Here is an 18,943-nt window from a genome sequence, read left to right as displayed (position 1 = left end):
CAGGGTTTAAAGGAGTTTGGCGCCGTCAATTGTCATCGTCCTCTTAGAGAGGTCATTAGAAAATGATATTGTGATGACCTCGTGTTAGTCATTGTTGCAGACGAGGCGCCACTTTTCAGGATATGAGAGTTGATTTGCGGCATCTTATACCAGGCCGAAATCTTAAAATAGGGGGTCAAAAATGTGTCATGAACCTTCGATTCAAAGTGGCATTTTGAAAGTTTGTTTCAAGTTCGTATATTCAGTATATTTTTTTTTCAGAATTAATGCATTCTTGTAATTTCTATTCAAACCATTTTGACTGTATTCTCGTTTTCTTTCTTTTCTCTGCATTACAGATGGACCTACGTAACACAGATCAGGAACTGACTCGTACCTTATTCACTTTGCAATCCAAGATCCGCGATCTCAAGAATAAAATTAACCAAGACGAAGTCGACGACGATGACGACGATTCGGAGAAAACCGATTACCCGTCCAGCTGGTCTTCCAATGGGCATCGAAATGACAGTTTCTCTACGCCGAGCTCGCAAAAGACGAAAAGTATTAATTTGATTAAAGAGGAAAATGAAGAGGAGCCGGTCATGGAGGTCAAACAGGTGAAACAACTGCACACAGCGGTCACCGTGACTCGCAGTGCGGTCAACGAAGTCAAAGCGGAAAATACGGTTAATGTAACCGCGGTAAACGGGAACTCTACGCAAGGAAATGTAATTAATGGCACAATAGTTAATCATAATGCAAATGGATACAGTAGAAATACAAATAACAGTTTGGACCAGACAATAAGGCCAAGTGTGAATGTAAGCCTGAGGAAAAGTGTTACCTCGGATGGTCTTAAGAACTATAGTAACTTGGAAAAACCAAACCTTCCTCCTCCACCACCTCCTCCCGTTTCTGCGTCCCCTACCCCGTCGCTGAAGAGTACGAGTAGCAGTGAAGTGGTGCATCGGTTTGCCATGAAAGAAGAAAGTAAACGTGACTCTATGTCCTCGTCTTCCTATGTTTCGTCATCCTCGTCGTTCACGTCCTCGTTGGAGGAACTTCGACTTCAGGACGTCCCTAGAGATCTCAGGTCAAGTGGTCGAAGCTTCGATCGCATGACGTTCGAAGAGGAAGAGGAGGAAGAAGAATCGCATGACGCAGTTAACCAAGATGAGGATAGCTCGATCAAAGATAACCAGATTGACTTTGATGATAATGGCAATGAAGAAACAACGAGTGATGAAACAACTGAAGCGTCAAAATTGATGGAATCAATATGGGCAGAAGTTGCTATGTTCTCTTGATTTTTGTTTGTTACCAAGAAACATTGTCCAAATACGTTTGCGAACATGACGAAAAGATGAGCCTTCGGACAACTTATTAAGAGTCCATGGAGCGAGACGGATCAAACATTTATCAACAGTGAAACGATCGGCATCATGCTGCTCTACATGTATCTTACTTCCATCATAATCGTCTTCATTTTGTATGGGCTGGTGACTTTGTGGCAAGGATCTTGGTCATTTCTGGATTCAAAAGTGAGCACTTCGGTCCTGGAAAGACACTTCGTTTCTCTGTCATTAAAAAGGAAAAGAATGCATTGAAGACAAGGTGATTCGAAAAGTGTAAGGTATTGCCATGGACATCAGACTGTCCTCGAAGACCGGGGCATTCTCAATGTCAGAATACCGGTCAGAGTCGATGTTGTCTGGCCCCATACAACATGGGAGAATAAATTTCATCTTTCGAATTCTAAATGTCGCACAACTATTATTGCTTCCACTAATGACCAAGAAATTATGATATTTCAGCCATTAGTACAACCATTGACAGTGGTATGCATATCATTACTAGTATCTTTATTCTATTTCTATGGTCCAGTTCTGAAGAAAAAATGGATCCAAATGAAAATTCAAAGGCTGGACCTGAGGAGCATTAGGTTGTCCGTGGTTTTCACTGACAGTTTTGCTCTGAGCCGATCAGATGGAAAAATTTCCGTAGCTTATTACCAATAGTCAAACAGAATCACAGTGTATTTGTTTCGTGAAATGCTCCCAGAATATACTTTCAAATATTTTGTTGTGTATGGCACAGGCCGGTCTTTATGAATTTTGCTACATGGAGAAGTATATCTTGTATTTATCTAGCTATAGTGAATCCTACAAATATAAAAGATCTGAAACATAGTGCACCAAATGCGTTTGGTCGTGTTGTCATGTTGCATGTATTGCTTACCATATCGAGGGTAAGATCGTCATTTTATCCCACCCTTTATTCAAGATACAACTCAATATATTCTAAAGGTGTTGAATATATTGAATGTTCAGTTTATTTCATTTTTTATGACGTTATTTCATTGAAATTTACTTTGGCTAGAGAAAATTTCTTATCAATACCGAACAGTACAGTTTGAATGACTATTACCTAAATGCATTAAACTTAGATTGTTATTATGAGATGGTGTGAGCAAATTGCTGTTTCTCTGGACTAGTGACTTGTTAACCTATATCAGTAACTTGTGAAGTCTTTTAAGTTTATTTTTAGTCCGATTTTCTCGAAAAAGCCTCAGGTGATATGTACTGTCCCGTCTAAACAAAAGGGCGTGGATGTTCCCTTCGTACCCAGAAATCAATTGACTCATTAACCATTGAAAACTTTCCAACAAACTCATTGCAGTCCAATCTGGAGTACTTGAATTTGCAGTGACGCATGGCGAGTTTCGGTTGAATGTTCGTACAGACTCGGAGAGGCGTCTCTATTTTGGGATTGATGGGATTAGCTGAGCCATTAGTCGTCTAATGTAGAACTTCCCATGTCTCCTACATTTCAAGTCAACTCAAGGGATATCTAATCGCTGGCTCATCGACGAGATATCTTCCTCCGCGTCCACGTGCATGCTTTCCTGCAATCGTCGATTCATTTCGCAATGTTTCATAGTGTTGTCCTGGTGTTGTTATGAATCAAGAATGTTCAATGCGAGATTGCTCATTTTCCATCTGAACTGAAAAGATGAAAAATAATCGCATTATTTTAAGATTAGATTGCGACTATGAGCCTTAGATTATGGAGAATTACTAATAAGTCTGTGACATAGTCTGAAATCACATCTTTGGAATGAGACCATTTCCCTATTCTATATTTACGTTGAAGTGTCGTTTGCCTTTCTTTGTCCTCATACTAAAATCTCCAATTATTTTGACTAATCTTATGGATGAGCTGTCAGATTTGAACCGGTTGTCAGTGTTTATCTAATGCTAGCTCTGTTGTGTTGCAACGTTGTTATTAGTGCAATAGTCGGAAGGGGGGAATGAAACATTAGTGAGCCATAAATGATACACTGTAAAAACTGTGGTGTTAAAACTGACACCAATTGGTGTTAATAGAGGACCACACCCTGAGGTGTTAAAATTACACCCTAGAGATTGAACATAACACCAAAGAGTGTAAATGTAACAACCATAGGTGTTGTAATAACACCTATAGGCGTAAAACTAACACCACCAATTTAACACCGGTGTAAAATAACTGGTGTGGTTCTCTATGTACACAACAGTTTTTGCTGTGTAAATCAAAAATTCTAATTTCTTTAACTTGTGATTTGTAAAAATCATCAAAATTATGCTTATTATGTTTCATTATAATCATGTTTAAATGTTGCAATTCACTTGTCTTTGTCACGTTGTATGCATGTCTATATTGGCGAAGATTCAGGTAAAACATATAGCATGTATAGAGATGATGTTTATATAATTATGTTCAGTACTCATGTAAATAAGATGAATGCCTTAATCATACTTTGAAGAACTTTGAATAGATGTTCACTAACACACCATTATATTAAAATAACCAAATATGAAGATACAGTTATATTATATTATACTGTTCTTTGCTATTTTTTTTCCATCAGTGCAGTATGGGAAATATACAATGAAAATACTATTCCTGTTTATTTATAATAAGGGGAAAATGATTTCTGCAAGTCAGAAACGCGTGAAATTTCTTTCGCATTTTTTTTTTTCTTTCTAGAGAGAAAATTAAATCTGGAAAACCTTAGTAATTATTCCCCTCGTTTTGGCGTACGTTTTAGTCCTATATATTCAAACTTTGATTTATCCTGGAACGGCTTTGTTAGACACAGTTGACAATTGTCTTAGTAAATGCTATAGCTATGGGAGGTAAAAGCAACATAACGAGCTTAACGAATGTCTAGTGGGTGTACCTGTGTTTTTGTAAATCTGCACGATTGTCTGGTTAATCTTATGTTTTTGAAACATGTCAATAACAACGCGCATGCACAAGATCAACAAAATGAAATGCTGAAAGAATTGTGAATTAAGAGAGAACAAAATCGTGAATACTGGCTGGTTCCAGGAAAGTATTTATCCGTTTCTGTTTATTTTAATCAAATGTAATCAACCACGAGATATCCTATTTGCATTTCTATACCAGTTAGCCTATCCGTGTCGAATGATATTTTATTTGTGAAAAGGAAATTGAATAGGGGTTTGATCACCGATATTTTTTTCATATTTCTTTCTTTAATCTACACTGAGAAAGACGTGATAGTATGTCTTATATATCAAGTAGTCCCTTACGTTTACAATAGCATTGGTCTACATTTTATGTTTGAATAGTGGACCAGAAGAATATCTATTAAAAATGATACGTTACCTTTTTTTTCTTTACTTTGATAAAGAAATTGAAAAAAAATAAATTGAATATATATATAAAAAAAAATATCTGTGTAAGTTTTCATTTATTGGCTCGCATAGATTTTTTACTCTATACCACACCCCTCGCCATACCCCACCCCCCCAGATATCTAGTGGTGCGTCTCTAATAGAAACTAAAGTTTACGTAATAGAAACTACCTTGTGAGTAAAAAAAAAGACTTGACAGCTTGCAAATCCATATGGTCTGAAAGAGTAGGCCTATGTTCTCCCAAATAATTTGATACCATATTTATATAGTATACATTAACGCTTGGATGGCCAGGAGGTGTTCTTTGCAGTGATGTAAATTTTGAAATGCGCCAAAGTAAGACATGACTGCAATTAAACGATGTCAATTCTGTCATAATCCTACAAGGGTTGCATCAAATTCCATTTCAAAACACATTTTCAGTAATTTACAAAATAATTGATTAATAAACACGTTTTAGTTATCAATTCTCAAGTTCATTTTTTTAAGGGATCAGCAAATTATTGTACATACTAACTCATGCAGGATTATGACGTCATTTGAATATGGATTCATTCAATGCAGTCATGCCTTACTTTGGCAAAGTCAAAATTTACATCACTGCAAATATTACCTACTGATTATCCAAGTGTGGAGACATACAACATGAATATGGTATGAAATTATTTGGGAGTAGTTACTCTTTCCAGCCAACTATATTAATGCGTTCATAGCATATTTTTTTCCTTGAATTTGGGGATGTGTGAGGTGTCAATTTTTGTTTACCCTATAATATAGGTCATTTTATTTGGTTATTGGAAGAGGGGGTAGTATTATCTTTTTTCCTTGGATCTGTTCTACTTTAAAGGTCAGAAAAATGTGATTTGAATCAATAGGGAAAAATCAGACGAGCTCAATGCTGAAAATTTCACCAAAATCGGATGTAAAATAAGAAAGGTATGACATTTTAAAGTTTCGCTTATTTTTAACAAAATAGTTATATGAACGAGCCAGTGACATCCAAATGAGAGAGTCGATGATGTCACTATTTTTTTTTATTGTTTGAATTATACAATATTTCAATTTTTACGAATTTGACGATTAGGGCCTCCTTGCCTGAAGCTCAAAATGTTAAAATAATGGAATTCCACGTGTTCAGGGAGGAATGAAACTTCATTTCACATAATGACGAGAAAATAAAAATATTTCACATTTCAGATAATACAGTACAAAAGAAATAGTGAGTGATGTCATCAGTTCCTAATTTGCATACCGACCAAGATGTGCATATAACTGTTTTGTAAAATGAAGCGAAATTTTAAAATGCCATAACTTTCTTATTTTACATCCGATTTTGATGAAATTTTTAGTGTTATGCTTGTTGAATTTTTCTCTTTTTATTCAAATAAATTTTTTGTTGGAGTGGAATTGTCCTTTAAGCAAAATGAATAGGAACTTCCTCAAAATACTTCTTCGACGGTCACAAAGATATCATCATTATCTACTTTATATTGTAAAAAAATACCTAATCTGTGTCCATGATTGTATATGATTGAGAAAACATTTATTGTGAATACATTAAATGCAAGTGAGTGAGGAGAATATGAAATGTGGAAAAACTGTTTCATTAGCATAATTTGAAAGTACTGACGTTTGGTGCAAGAATTGTGAATGATGTATGTAATAAGTTTGATTATCAACGTATGCAGCCTGACGTATGTTCTATAGGCCGACAAAAGATAAAATGTTACTACTCCTGCTTCGTCTACTTCGGTCTGACCCCCCACCCCCTCCCTCGTCTAATCCAGGTTCATGATTTATAGAACCATCTTGTCTATAACACCACTTAGTCTAAATTATAATGATGAATTACCGGTTTGTGAACCCAATTTTCCTTTGGAAAATGCAAAATAATGAGTATACGACGTGCAAATTAGACCTTGGAATAACACTAATAACAGATAGACCAAAATAATGTAAATTAATAGGATGTTGACCATTTATGGCCTAGTCCATGTGGTGTGAGACAATCTAAGACCAAATGCCAATACACCTCGTGAAATAAACCATACACCCTGAAAAATAGTGGGCTACAAAAATATACATGTACTGTCCACACAATAATTGGTTTAAAGATTTATCCAACTCTGGGTAGTTTTCAACCAATACCTTATAGTTTTCTCCCAAAGCACACATTCATTATTGGTTTAAAACCACTCAGAATTGAATTAAGTTTTAATCAATAATATTGTGTGGACAGTATGTTGCCCAACATTTTTGAGAGTGTGGAGATGTTCATGTTATCTACCGGCATCTCTTTCAAAAAATAAAAAATAAAAAAAATAGGCCTGGTGATGGCGCTCTGTTCTTTTTATGTGTTCATTGAGATTGATCGGTTTCGGATGGATTTGTCAACTTGCAAAAAGTGAACTTCATAATAAAAATTGAGTTGATCGTGATGGAATAAAGAGGGGGGCCGAGGGGGGGGGGGCAATATACTGGAGCGGAAAGGGGGACACAATGAGTTTTCTTTGAAAAAAAAATAATTAAAAAAAAGCATGATATACCTCTTTCCTTTTTTCTCTCTCTCTTCTATGTACTCACCTGCACTTTGATTAGATTTGATATAGGAGTATACAGATGAGTAATTATCTCAAACGAGTAAAATATCATTTTTGAGCGGTATCAAATTGGAAGGGCACCATTCAGAAAGAGAAAAAGAGATCTAAATATTAGGATTTTCGTGCCAAATTTACTGTCATTCGAGTACTTTTCCGGGCAAGGATTAACCCATTAAATCTAGGTACTTCAATCATGCTATGTTTCGAATATTTAATTTAACTTATTGAACTTGAATTATTACAGTGAACTATAAGCAAAACGCTATATACATGATATATTTCCACAACACTGGATGAATAGTAACGAAGGTATGGTATTGTTTAGTGTTTCCATTATTTAGGTGAAAAGTTCTATGCATGCCATCATTAATGCGAACTGATAATATCTTTCTGTTCTTTTCCTTTCGTTTCGCAATTTTGGTTCTATGTGTTTTTTTTTTTCAATTCTTCAATTTGCTAGTCAGCGAATAAAGTAAAATACATTAAATGTTTGAAACTGTCAGATCCTTACTGCAACTATTAACACGTTCATATCGTTTCATAAGTAATGATTGCTGAAATAAGATGACCATTTCCAAAAGATTATCATAATTATTACAATAATTTACCATCCAATAAAAGAACACAGCATCATAAGCTCATATCGCGCACTCAACGCATTTTGATAATCTGACGTGTACAATGTAAATGCCACGTCATTTCTCCAAAGTTTCCGACATTAGATGGACACGAAAGAAGGCCGTAATGGAACAAAATGTCATTAAATTTGGTGGAATATTCTATGCTTTGCTTGTTCAACACGACTTCACTCATCTTCTCCCTCATCCCTCACCGCCATCTGATAATATCCCGAGTGTTGCTATTTTCTGGTTATTGAACTCGGTCGAATTACTGGTGATGATAGGAGGGGAGGGGGTGAAGCGTTCACAAAATCAGATAGCTTAGGAGCAAAATACTCAATACAATGATTACGCAATGGAACAAAAGGGAAAAGCCGTCCGCCGTCCTTTTTGTTTGGTTCCAACCATCCAACTCCAAGATAAAAATCCCTTGTACAAGAAGTACAAAACAGGGTGCGGTCTTGTGTTATACTTACAATACACATCAACGCACTATCACACCCAACAGAAGCGGAATGTATATATCATAATTATGATCCGGCATGTATATATTTTCAATTACGAGTAGAAATATATATAAACAATGCATTATCCGGGAGATCATAAATGTCTGCTTGCTCTGTTGTGTTTGTTTCAAGTTCATCATGTCTTCACACAAGGTAAGCAAGTTGCATTTTAGACCTCCTCAATATTTCATATGTATATATTTTTTTAGCAAACAACAGTCGTTATATCTTGATAGGATGCTCAAGATATAAGATCAGAAAATTGTTTTACAGAATACAGAAATGTGAACTATTTCTTCAAATTTCTGTTATAATTATTTTGTTGTCATATAATAATCTAATATTTATTTAGCGCCTATCAAAATTTCTCTAATTTTACATCACAAAGCCTAACAATAAACTATACCTGCAGATATATAGGCCTACAATTTATTGTGCTTAGATCATGGGGGAGAGGTAATACACAAAGCGTAGAATTGAATTGAAATGAAATGTATGTATTAAATTCATTTGTTATGCTTTTACAATACATGTTATGTAGGCCACTCTGTCTGCCTCCCCCCCCCCCTCCATCTCTAATAGAAATTTGGTCTGCTTGGCATCTACAGGAAAACTGAGCATAAAGCTCCCAAAAGTGAAAGGCAATGTCACTGTCAGTGCTCACGGGGCCCACGGGCCGGGATAAAAAGCAAGTTTCTGAAACAATCCTGAAAAAGCACGTCTGTTCGACGTCTGTTATGGGCTATAGATCTATGCGATGTATTATGTAGTGTGTTGTACTTGCAGATTTTGGTGGGCAGTAGGAATTGATTAACAAAATATGAAGAGCTCAGATGCAAAAGGGGTTATTTTTTCATCATTTTCTTTTTTTGTTTCAATGTAGCTCTACAGTGCGTCCCCCCAAAAAAGTATACTTTTGAAATGCATGGCTGCCAGATAAGAAATAATCACTTTTTTGGGGAAAGATTTATATACATGGAAAGCAAAAAAAAGTAACCTTTCAAATGACACCAAAAAGTTGGAAAACTATTCATGCTTGAGCGAACACGGCCCACTGAAACAAAGGGTACGAAAATTAGGGTGGGCTGGAATTAGCATTTTAATTACTTTCATCTTTTTTTTGGAACTTGCAAGTTGAGGGTTTTGTGATGAATTAATGATCAATTGTGATCAGTTTGTTGTTTGAGAATTTTTTTTAGTTATTAAATTGAAATTTAATGCATGAGTGATCATGAATTTCATTTTTTAGTGCAGCATTTTTTCTTTATCATGTGGATTTCAGTAATGTGTTCATGATCCAGGAGAATACGGGGTAAGAGAGGACTTAAGTAGGTGAAGTACGTTGATGGGATAAAGGTCAACAGAACATTAAGCAACCCCTCCCTCCATCTCTACCCCCCCCCCATTCTCTCCTCCATAAGCTTTGCTAGGTTGGGCATACAGTTTTTTTAGTGGTTAGTCCTTTGGAACTTGCAAAGCTAACATGGTGTTATACTAAATTAATGAGTGAGATAAGTTTTGGTTTCTTAGGCAAATTTCATGAGTTACTAAATTGAAATTTAATGCATGAATGAATGGGAAATATAATTTCAGTGTAGCATATTCATCTTGTGGACCTCAGCAGTGTGTTCGTGAGAGTCAGAGTAATGTGATGGTACCCGTTACAAGCAAGAGGTATGGTTAGACTTGGTTAAAAGGGCATTCCTCGTCTTTGTCTCCTTTTATAAATTAAAGGTCATTATGTACCCCCTCCACCTCCATTTCCCCAGTTCCTTCTCTCTCCCCCTCTCTCTCCCTCTCTCTCTCTCTCACTTTCTGGATTGTAGCCTATTTATAACTTAATTGCCATGTGGCCGGTGGCTGATGGTCATTTGTTTTTTTCATCGAATGATTACCAATTAGGAATTAACTAATTATGGTGATTTTATGAAACACTTTACTCAAAAGAATGATTGCTTGATTGATCACATTGAACATTGAATGTGTTGATTTATTGATACATTGCTGATTAAATGATTGACAGGAATAAGTTATGCCCTAATTCAGAATTTATCATCAAATCAACATTCTTAGCGATAGCAATCAGCCTCTCAACAGGAGGGGAGGGCGTGAAAGACCGGGAAGGGGGGGGGGGGCTTAATGTTCTGTTGACCCTTATGCCATCAACCAACTTTTCCCACTTAAGTCCTATCTCACCCACTGATCTCCCGACTCCCATGAGATCCTCATGATAAAGTTGAAATGCTAACCAAAAAAGTGTAAGTTATGTTCACTCATGCATTAAAATTAAATTTGATAATTTATGAAATTTGTTTAAACATATGTTGACGTTATGCCATCAACCAACTTCTCCCACTTAAGTCCTATCTCACCCCCTATTCTCCCGACTCCCATGAGATCCTCATGATAAAGTTGAAATGCTGACCAAAAAAGTGTAAGTTGTGTTCACTCATGCATTAAAATTTAATTTGATAATTTATGAAATTTGTTTAAACAACCAAAACTGGTCACGGTTTATAATCAATTTATCACAACACCCTTAACTTTGCAAGTTCCAAAGGATTTGCCTCTCAAAAACTGTCAGAAATTCACTCTAAAAAATGAAGTGCTAATTTTGCTCTTAAAGAGCGTGTATAGTGACTGCACTTCGGAGTGCTGATTTGTCTAGTTCGAACTAGACAAATCAGCACTCCGAAGTGCAGTCACTATACACGCTCTTTTAGAGCTAAATTAGCACTTCATTTTTTAGAGTGTTGGAAGGCTAATTCCGGCCCAGCCTAATTTTCATACCCTTTGTTTCAGTGGGCAGTGCTCGCTCAAGTATGAATAGTTTTCCAATTTTTTGGTGTCATTTGAAAGTTTACATCATTGGCTTCCATATACTGTATGTAAGTTTTTCCCCCAAAGTGATATATTTTCCATTTGGCAGCCATTTCAAAAGTGTATAGTTTTTTGGGGGATTCACTTTATAAGATGATACCAGAGGAAAGTTGAATTTCCAATTGAAAAGTGAACAAAAATGGCAATTTTTTTTAAAAGGGGGTAGATCCATTTCAGTTTGGTTTTAAAAAGGGGTTAGATCATCAAATAATATTTTTTAACGAATGTTTCAAAAAGATCTGACGACAAGTAGATTTCCTTTGTACCCAATTTTATGTTAACATGGTAGTTTATCATGAAAAATTAGTTTCGCATATTAAAGAGGGAATAACCAAAAATGATTTCCTTGGAGTGGACTGATCTAACCCCTTTTGAAAACCAAACTCTTCTCAGCTCATTTGTCAAGGGGTTAGATCCATATTTCATTAATTTAGTTGTTGTTGTTTTTTGTCTCAAACTCTACAGATTTTTAGTCGTTCTGATGATATACCAAAGAAAATTTGAAATTCACATTAAAATGGGAATAAAAGTGGCTAAGAAAAATCACTTTTTTTATTCAAAAGGGATTGGATTTATTTCAGATTTCTTGCAAAAGGGATCAGATCCATATATATATATATATATATATACTATTTTTAAATATTGAAGACATGTTTTTCATGTTCACATGATAGGCTAGTAGTCCTACATATAGTTTCTCATAATATTTCGATATGGGAGAATTAAAAAAAAACATATTTTTTCTCGGAACGGTCTAAAGTGGATCCTCATTTTGCAACCAAACTCTTCATATATTAATAATTAATCCATTCCAATTTGACGGTATTTGGATTGTTTGTTTTCCGCTTTAAAGGAAGAAGTTACTGATGAGTTTGGGGAGTAGCTCTACAAATCAGGGTCAAAACCAAGATTCTATACTGGTACACATTTTTTTTTGGGGGGGGGTGTTTGTTTGTTGTTGTTTGCTATAGACTTTACAGGTCTACTTATTATGTTAGGTGTGAAAAAACAGTAAGGCCTAGAGCGTTTGCATGAATTCATGTGACCTAATTTGAAACTTCAAATTTTTATTTTCTCAATTCACATAAAGGTTGTGTAGCATTTTTTTTTTACTTCCATCCAAAAATTAAGCTTATTCTTATCTACCTATACAGTAGGCCTATGAGTATATCTTCCTTTTCTATCTTAAACATTTTTCAATTTCTTGCAACAGTACCGATATTAATAATTTACTCCACAATTGCAAAACCACGCCCAAATCTTTTGTAACAAGGCGTGTCCACCTGCATAAACACGCCCACTTCTCGCATCACATTTTGAGGTCGAGATGAGACGACGCGACAGAGACAGAGAGGTATATCTTTCGAAATAACGCTTTTTCGTGGATTGTGGTATTGTTATTTGGCATTTTCCGTCAACCTCCTATTGCTAAAGCATTTGGAGTTGATCTCCGACCTCCACTGTTTTTATATTTCAGCAAAACATAAATCCAAAAGTTGAACAAATTTAGATCGATCTAACGTTAGTGCTTAGGCCTACTGCGGCAGCCCGCGTATTGACGTCCGTCATCCCCGGGACTTCCCCTTTATTGTACCGCTACTACCGGTACTACTACTAGCTAGAGACAGAATTATTGCACATTTGCTGACATTGCGATCCGCTTTGGTGCTCAGTGCAGTCACAGAATGGTCTATGAAATAGGAAAGAGGAGAGATTAACTTTCTTTTCTTTTACAATTTGTTTAAAACCAAGCCTATGGCTATCCCCATCCAGGGCCAGGCAAAGGTTGGTGTTTTAGGATTAGGAATTTAGCTTATCAAATATCAGGGCCGGGGAGGAGTGGTGGGGGGGGGCGGGGCGGGGGAACTCGGTATGTGCTGCAGAGGGGACCCCATTTTAACACTCAAATCTGTTCCAAAGCGTAGCATTTTCTTCTTACCGAGAAAAAAGAAGAAAGAATCTGCTCCAAAGTTTCCCAAATTTTTTGTTACGCCGTTCCGGTCACATTGATCCGCTACTACTACTACATGTAGCTACTATGAGCTGCAATTTTTATATAAATGCACACATACCCGTTCCATATAGGGATGCATATGCACTCACACGCCGACGATATGTTCCTAGAACCCCTGTTTTCACAAATATTTGTAGTTCCGAGGACCCTCCTTTTTACAATATAAGCCTGCTCCAAGGCCCCTGTTCTTTGTCTCGCCCGCGGCACACCCCACCACTTTTTTGATCGAGTGCCCCCCCCCCTCCCCGGGATCAGGGGCATCCAAACTGTTAAATTTGAAAAAAATGTGGTCAGTTTTGTACATGTGTTGTTAGTCATTAATTGAACAAAGTCAAAGAGAAATTATTTATATTAAAATCCTTTAGAATTTTGAGGTATAATGTCACCTATTTATTTTTTTATAGTACTTCAATCTCTTTTATACTTTATGCTTTATTCTGTGTTGTAGCCTATCAGTAAATAGATCTAGCCTATGTCTTACCCTGCATTTGAAGCGCATAGAGAATCAATTATGCGCTAAATGAATTAATCTGTATCATCATTTTTATCATTATGTTCTATAAATTGCCTATTTTGGGAGAGGACACATGGACTTCAAAGAAGGATTTGACAACACTTAATTGTGTACTGTCTGAAATATAAGTGGATCTGGGCTACTATACATGTAGTTCTGAGTTTGTTACAAGTGTAAGACAAGAATTATTATTAAAGGAATTTCTTACTGTGCACTTAAAAAACCACCATGGTGGACATTTTATAGACAGAATTGGCACCATATTTTTAGTTAGTAATCACAAAAATGTAACTTTACAGTGGTGTAAAGTTTTAGAATTTTTCAATAATCAATTTTGAATGGTAAAACATTACCTAATTATGGCTAAAGACAGATGCATTCAAAATGTTCAAAATTAGAAGGAGAAATAAACAGAATAAGACGGCTAATTTAGGCTAAAAATGCTATATATGGTTAATTTTTAGAAGTAAACATGTAACCTATTTCAATGATTTTCTTTCCTTGTGTAGGTTGCCCGACCCCTTGGAATCTATACACCATGCAGTACGTGTCTGCTCCCTTTGTCTCCCTCCTTCCCCCTTATCTTTTTTTCTCTTTCTACAACTTGTCAATTCCTCCTCCCCTCTTCGTGCTCACCTCATTGTTTCTCTATACCTCTTTTCTAATAATCAATTTCAGGGATAGGAGTGTATATAGTTCTATTTGTCAAATTTCTTTTCATTTTGTTGTTTGACAGACACGATACCTCCAACTTTGACCTGCCCCAACACAACTGTCATTGGCAATGGAGCAGTGGTTCGTTGGCAGACTCCGACAGCAACTGATAACAGCGGAGGAGTGTATCTATCTTCTACTCATTCAGTTGGAGACTACTTCCCGTTGGGCAACACAACAGTCACATACACAGCTAGGGATGCAAGTGGACTTCAATCAAACTGTTCCTTCATTGTGGAAGTAATAGGTTGGTTTCCAAATTACTTGTCTTTGACTTTAGAAAATGTCTTAATTGTTTATTGTATATTTTTTTCAAATAGAAATTGCTCCTAAATAGACAAAGTTGCCATTTCACAAGGAGAAGGGGGGAGGATTGAGTCAGTGTGAAGTGTTTAAAATTATCAATTGATCATTCAATTTTCTTTTTCTCTTTTCAAATCTCTCATTTTATTCTTCAATTTTCAGCTGATGGGTCACCTGAGATATCCGACTGTCCTGAAAGCACTTTAGAGGTCACCGTAGCAGCAGGAGTGACTTCTTCCAATGTGACCTGGACTGCACCAACAGCCGTCGACCCTGATGGAGGGACCGTCGCAGCCTCTTCAGACTATGTTCCAGGTGCTACCTTCCAGCTTGGCACAACAAAGGTCACATACACCTTTGTAGATGATGCGGGACAGAGGTCTAAATGTGTTTTCAGAGTGAGAGTCCAAGGTAAGAACAACATCAACATAAAGTGGGCCATTCTTGGTCACGTCTCTGACCCAAATTACGACAAATTGACTTTAATTAGTTACCCGGGGGGGCCACTTCCATTCACGAGTGGATACCATGCGCGACCATGGGGTCTCGAAAAGCACCCTAAACACGTAATTTCCATATTATGAAAGTGCACCCCTTAACAAGTATTGGTGTGTGAAGTCCTACCCTTAACAAGTATTGGAAACAAAACGATACTCTTGGCAAATATTTCCTGAAATGAACCCCTAAACAAGTACAGGAATGTTTTATTGTTACGGGTCCTTCGGTCGTCGGCTTTACCTTATTTGGTTTAGTACTACCCCACCTTATACACCTTGCGCAAATAGGACCCTAAACACGTAGTGTTGGGGCAAAAAGGACATCCTTTGAGAAACATTTTAATTTTGTTTTATCATCCCCGCAAATTCGACCCTAAACACGTAATTTTCCTAGCGAAATAGATACCCTTTTAAAATTATTTTTGTGTTTTTGACACCCTTATCACGTTACGTACGTAACGTGCCCTATCGTGAAAAGGACATCCTTTTTATGTGTTTTTTGGTCGCGCATGGTATCCACTCGTCAATGTAAGTGGCCCCCCGGGATTAGTTATCAATAAAAAAATTGAGATTTAATAATCAAAAGGTTATATAGCATTAACATATTTAGTCAGCTATCATTTGGAAAATTTTTTTGCTGTCTCCAATATGCAGATTCAAGGTCAGAGGTCGAAAGAAGTGGGTCATGTGTGTGTGACTTCACACAGAAGCATGATTTTGGAAGTTTGATTTCATGAAAATGAAATTAAACATTTACTGATTAAAGTCACAATTTATCATAATTTCTGTCACACAAGGGACCAAGAGTGGCCCAATGTGAGTCAGTTGGAGTCCTTGATGCTGCCCTAGTGTCAACATGAGTTTGCATTTTGCTTTTGTTTAGAAAAAAAGAGTGCAAAGACTATAATAGTCAATCCTGTCCAAGCAGCCACCTGTCTATAGTAAATCTGACTGTAGTGGCCACCAATCCTTTCTCCCATTTAAAAGAAAAGTGTTAAACAACCTGTCTATAATGGCCACCTTTCTATGGTGGCCACTTGTCCTGTTTTGGATGGCCATAAAAGACAGGTTTGAGTGTATGTAGGTGTACCAGTATTACTATTTGGAAGCCAACTGTTTCATTTTCCTTCATTTTTCCCCCTTATTTTGTCCTCCCAATTATCAGAATCCAGTGACGCTGTTCCACCCACTATTGTGACCTCCTGCCCTGATGACATCACAATAGACGTTGCTCCAGTTCCGAGTGTCAGTGTGACATGGGACGAACCGACCTTCAGTGACCTTGTAGATGGGAACACTGTCACAGTCATGCAGACAAAAGAATCTGGGTCGCTCTTTCCTCGTGGGTCAACGGAAGTCCTCTATACTGCCATGGACTCTAATTACAACATGGTACAGTGTATCTTTACTGTTACCATCAATGGTAAGTTGAAGCTTGATGAAGGCCGATTTTTCACCCAGGTGTAAATTGGTAAAAGCCAGTATTAAAACTAAGATGAGTGATTGATGATACAGATGAGCTTGTTTGCACGTAATAATCAATGTAAACGAGTGTAGAAATCATCCCTAGTATCAAGCTCTAAACTTTTTATTACGGGGCCCTGGTATGCGCTGTGTGGGTTACTTTGGATGCTTCGCTATGAATTCCAAGGGGCTAAAGCGTCACAACATGATTGATATGAGGATGATACAAGTAATTCTGTGTTTGCCTAGATAATACCTGAATCTATATACTTTTTGTAATATTTGTGATTATTTGGATTGTGTCACAAAAGGTTGAATTTTGTGGAATCACCTTTTCTTATGACTTTCTTGATAAACAAATTTACTGGGGTTGAAAAACAGCATGTTGTTCATAATGATTATTCACCGTGATCAGGTGCCACCATATACCTTTTAAAAAAATATTCAAAGACCTGGATTTGTGAGAAAATTTAGTCTTCAATTTTCTGTCAGATAGTCTTTGGGTATTCTAAGTGATTTATTTCCTTCAGATTCAACATTTGTCATAAATATAGTTTGTGTTTCCTACTGGTAGATGTATGTTGCTCATTGATTAAATAAACTTTGTCCTTGTAGTAATGCATTCTTAAACTTTGATTTGCAGTTACTGATGATAACATCCCACCAACCATCTATAATTGCCCCAACGACACCTTCCTGTGGGTTGCCATGGGAACCACTGAGGTCAACATCACTTGGACTTCGCCCACAGCGACTGACAATTATGGCACTCCAACGCTGCGCACGACCTCTGACCCAGGGTCAGCCTTCAGTGTTGGGGTCACCGTAGTGAACTACACAGCTACCGATCATGTGAACAATGTGGCCTACTGTTCATTCACTGTGACGATTCTTGGTATTAAAATTCAATTGATTTTTGCACGATTTCTATTCTGGTCTCTTGAATGATCCTCTGAAATCCAAATTCTAGTTGATTCCTGTGAACATGCAGGCAACAGATATTGAAAATTGATTCACAGTCAAAAGTTCGAGACCAAGAATCAACTATCGTCTGGAGTACAGGGATCCTTGTATTTTTATTAACAAACAATATAGAAAATGTGCTGATTGAAATGAATATTAATCAACATTTTTAATTCTGATGAAAGGGTTGCAGTGTGAACTCTGTTTCTGATTATAAATTTGAAGGAAATACAATCTAGTTGTCATTACTTGTAAAAAGTGCTGATGGTCATAATATTTCCTCTACTGATCAAAAGAAAACTTAGCATCTGTGAAATAGTGACTTTGATATTCTTTAAAAAACTCATGATACGAATTAGGGAAACAAGTATGCATAGAGATTAAAACTCTCTTTTTTTACTTGTTTAATACAGTTGACGACGAAATACCTGTCATTACTGGTTGCCCTGGCAACATAGTGGAATATGTTCAGCCAGATGTCGCATCTCTAGCTGTGACATGGACCACACCTACCGTCACTGACAACTCTGGGGAGTTCAACTCGTCTACCAACTTCGCCTCAGGGTCCATGTTCCAAGCAAGTGTAGCAGGAGAGAACGATGTTGTCATGATGATCTACGAGGATAGGTTCGGGAATACAGCAGTGTGCTCGTTTACGGTGAATGTCCTAAGTGAGTCTTATTTTTTCAGTACAACCCTGTACAATTAGATTATTGGGTTGAGAATTATACCTTTATCTACAGATTCCTTTACTGTGCTTCAGAAATAATAATCAATTTATGGAGAGACATAATTGTTGAACAGTCAAGTCCGCTTTCGTAAATTACCATGTCAAAAGTCTTTGCTCCGTCTTATAGCAGGAATCTATCAAAACACTGGGTCTTTTCACAGCGGCTTTCCTGTATTCCTCATTGCTATGTCTATAATGAAGTGTGTCAATTTGTAATGAATACGGTAGCCGCTTGCAGGATTCTCACACGAAACACGCTGTGCTTACCCTTGACAAAGTACCTAATAAGTTGTTGCTATTTAGCAGTCCTTGGAGGCTACCAGTTCAACAAATGAGATTAGGTCTGTCTTAATTATATCAGAAAATTGAACAAGCATGCCAAGTTATGTTAAAGTTTACCAAATTCATCATATAATAATGAAATCAAAATATCTGTACTTGATTCTATTTTT

General features: G+C 36.7%; 2 protein-coding genes across 3 annotated transcripts in view; both read left to right on the top strand.

Moving 5' to 3' along the window:
* The first annotated feature begins 304 nt into the window (after positions 1 to 304).
* LOC121421233 (anaphase-promoting complex subunit 6-like) lies at positions 305 to 3,407 on the top strand. Its single transcript, XM_041615899.1, has 2 exons — positions 305 to 1,350; positions 1,386 to 3,407. The coding sequence occupies exon 1, from the start codon at positions 339 to 341 to the stop codon at positions 1,287 to 1,289; it is 951 nt and encodes a 316-aa protein (XP_041471833.1). The 5' UTR covers positions 305 to 338; the 3' UTR covers positions 1,290 to 1,350; positions 1,386 to 3,407.
* Positions 3,408 to 8,349: 4,942 nt separating this feature from the next.
* LOC121421218 (hyalin-like) overlaps positions 8,350 to 18,943 on the top strand; it is a 30,754-nt gene continuing 20,160 nt past the window's right edge. For both annotated transcript variants that reach the window (XM_041615890.1, XM_041615883.1), the window contains exons 1-6: positions 8,350 to 8,565; positions 14,557 to 14,781; positions 15,000 to 15,248; positions 16,500 to 16,757; positions 17,442 to 17,693; positions 18,175 to 18,432. In XM_041615890.1, the coding sequence (XP_041471824.1) occupies positions 8,490 to 8,565; positions 14,557 to 14,781; positions 15,000 to 15,248; positions 16,500 to 16,757; positions 17,442 to 17,693; positions 18,175 to 18,432 (1,318 nt within the window). In that variant the 5' untranslated portion in view covers positions 8,350 to 8,489. The remainder of the gene's footprint in view (positions 8,566 to 14,556; positions 14,782 to 14,999; positions 15,249 to 16,499; positions 16,758 to 17,441; positions 17,694 to 18,174; positions 18,433 to 18,943) is intronic.

This window comes from Lytechinus variegatus, chromosome 1, assembly GCF_018143015.1.
Source record: "Lytechinus variegatus isolate NC3 chromosome 1, Lvar_3.0, whole genome shotgun sequence".
NCBI classification, from domain to species: domain Eukaryota; kingdom Metazoa; phylum Echinodermata; class Echinoidea; order Temnopleuroida; family Toxopneustidae; genus Lytechinus; species Lytechinus variegatus.
Note: the sequence above shows the minus strand (reverse complement) of the source record. Positions and strands in the feature narration are given on the sequence as shown.

Excerpts from the sequence above, each read along its gene's own strand:
- LOC121421233 (XM_041615899.1), top strand. The coding sequence starts at position 339 with ATGGACCTACGTAACACAGATCAGGAACTGACTCGTACCTTATTCACT.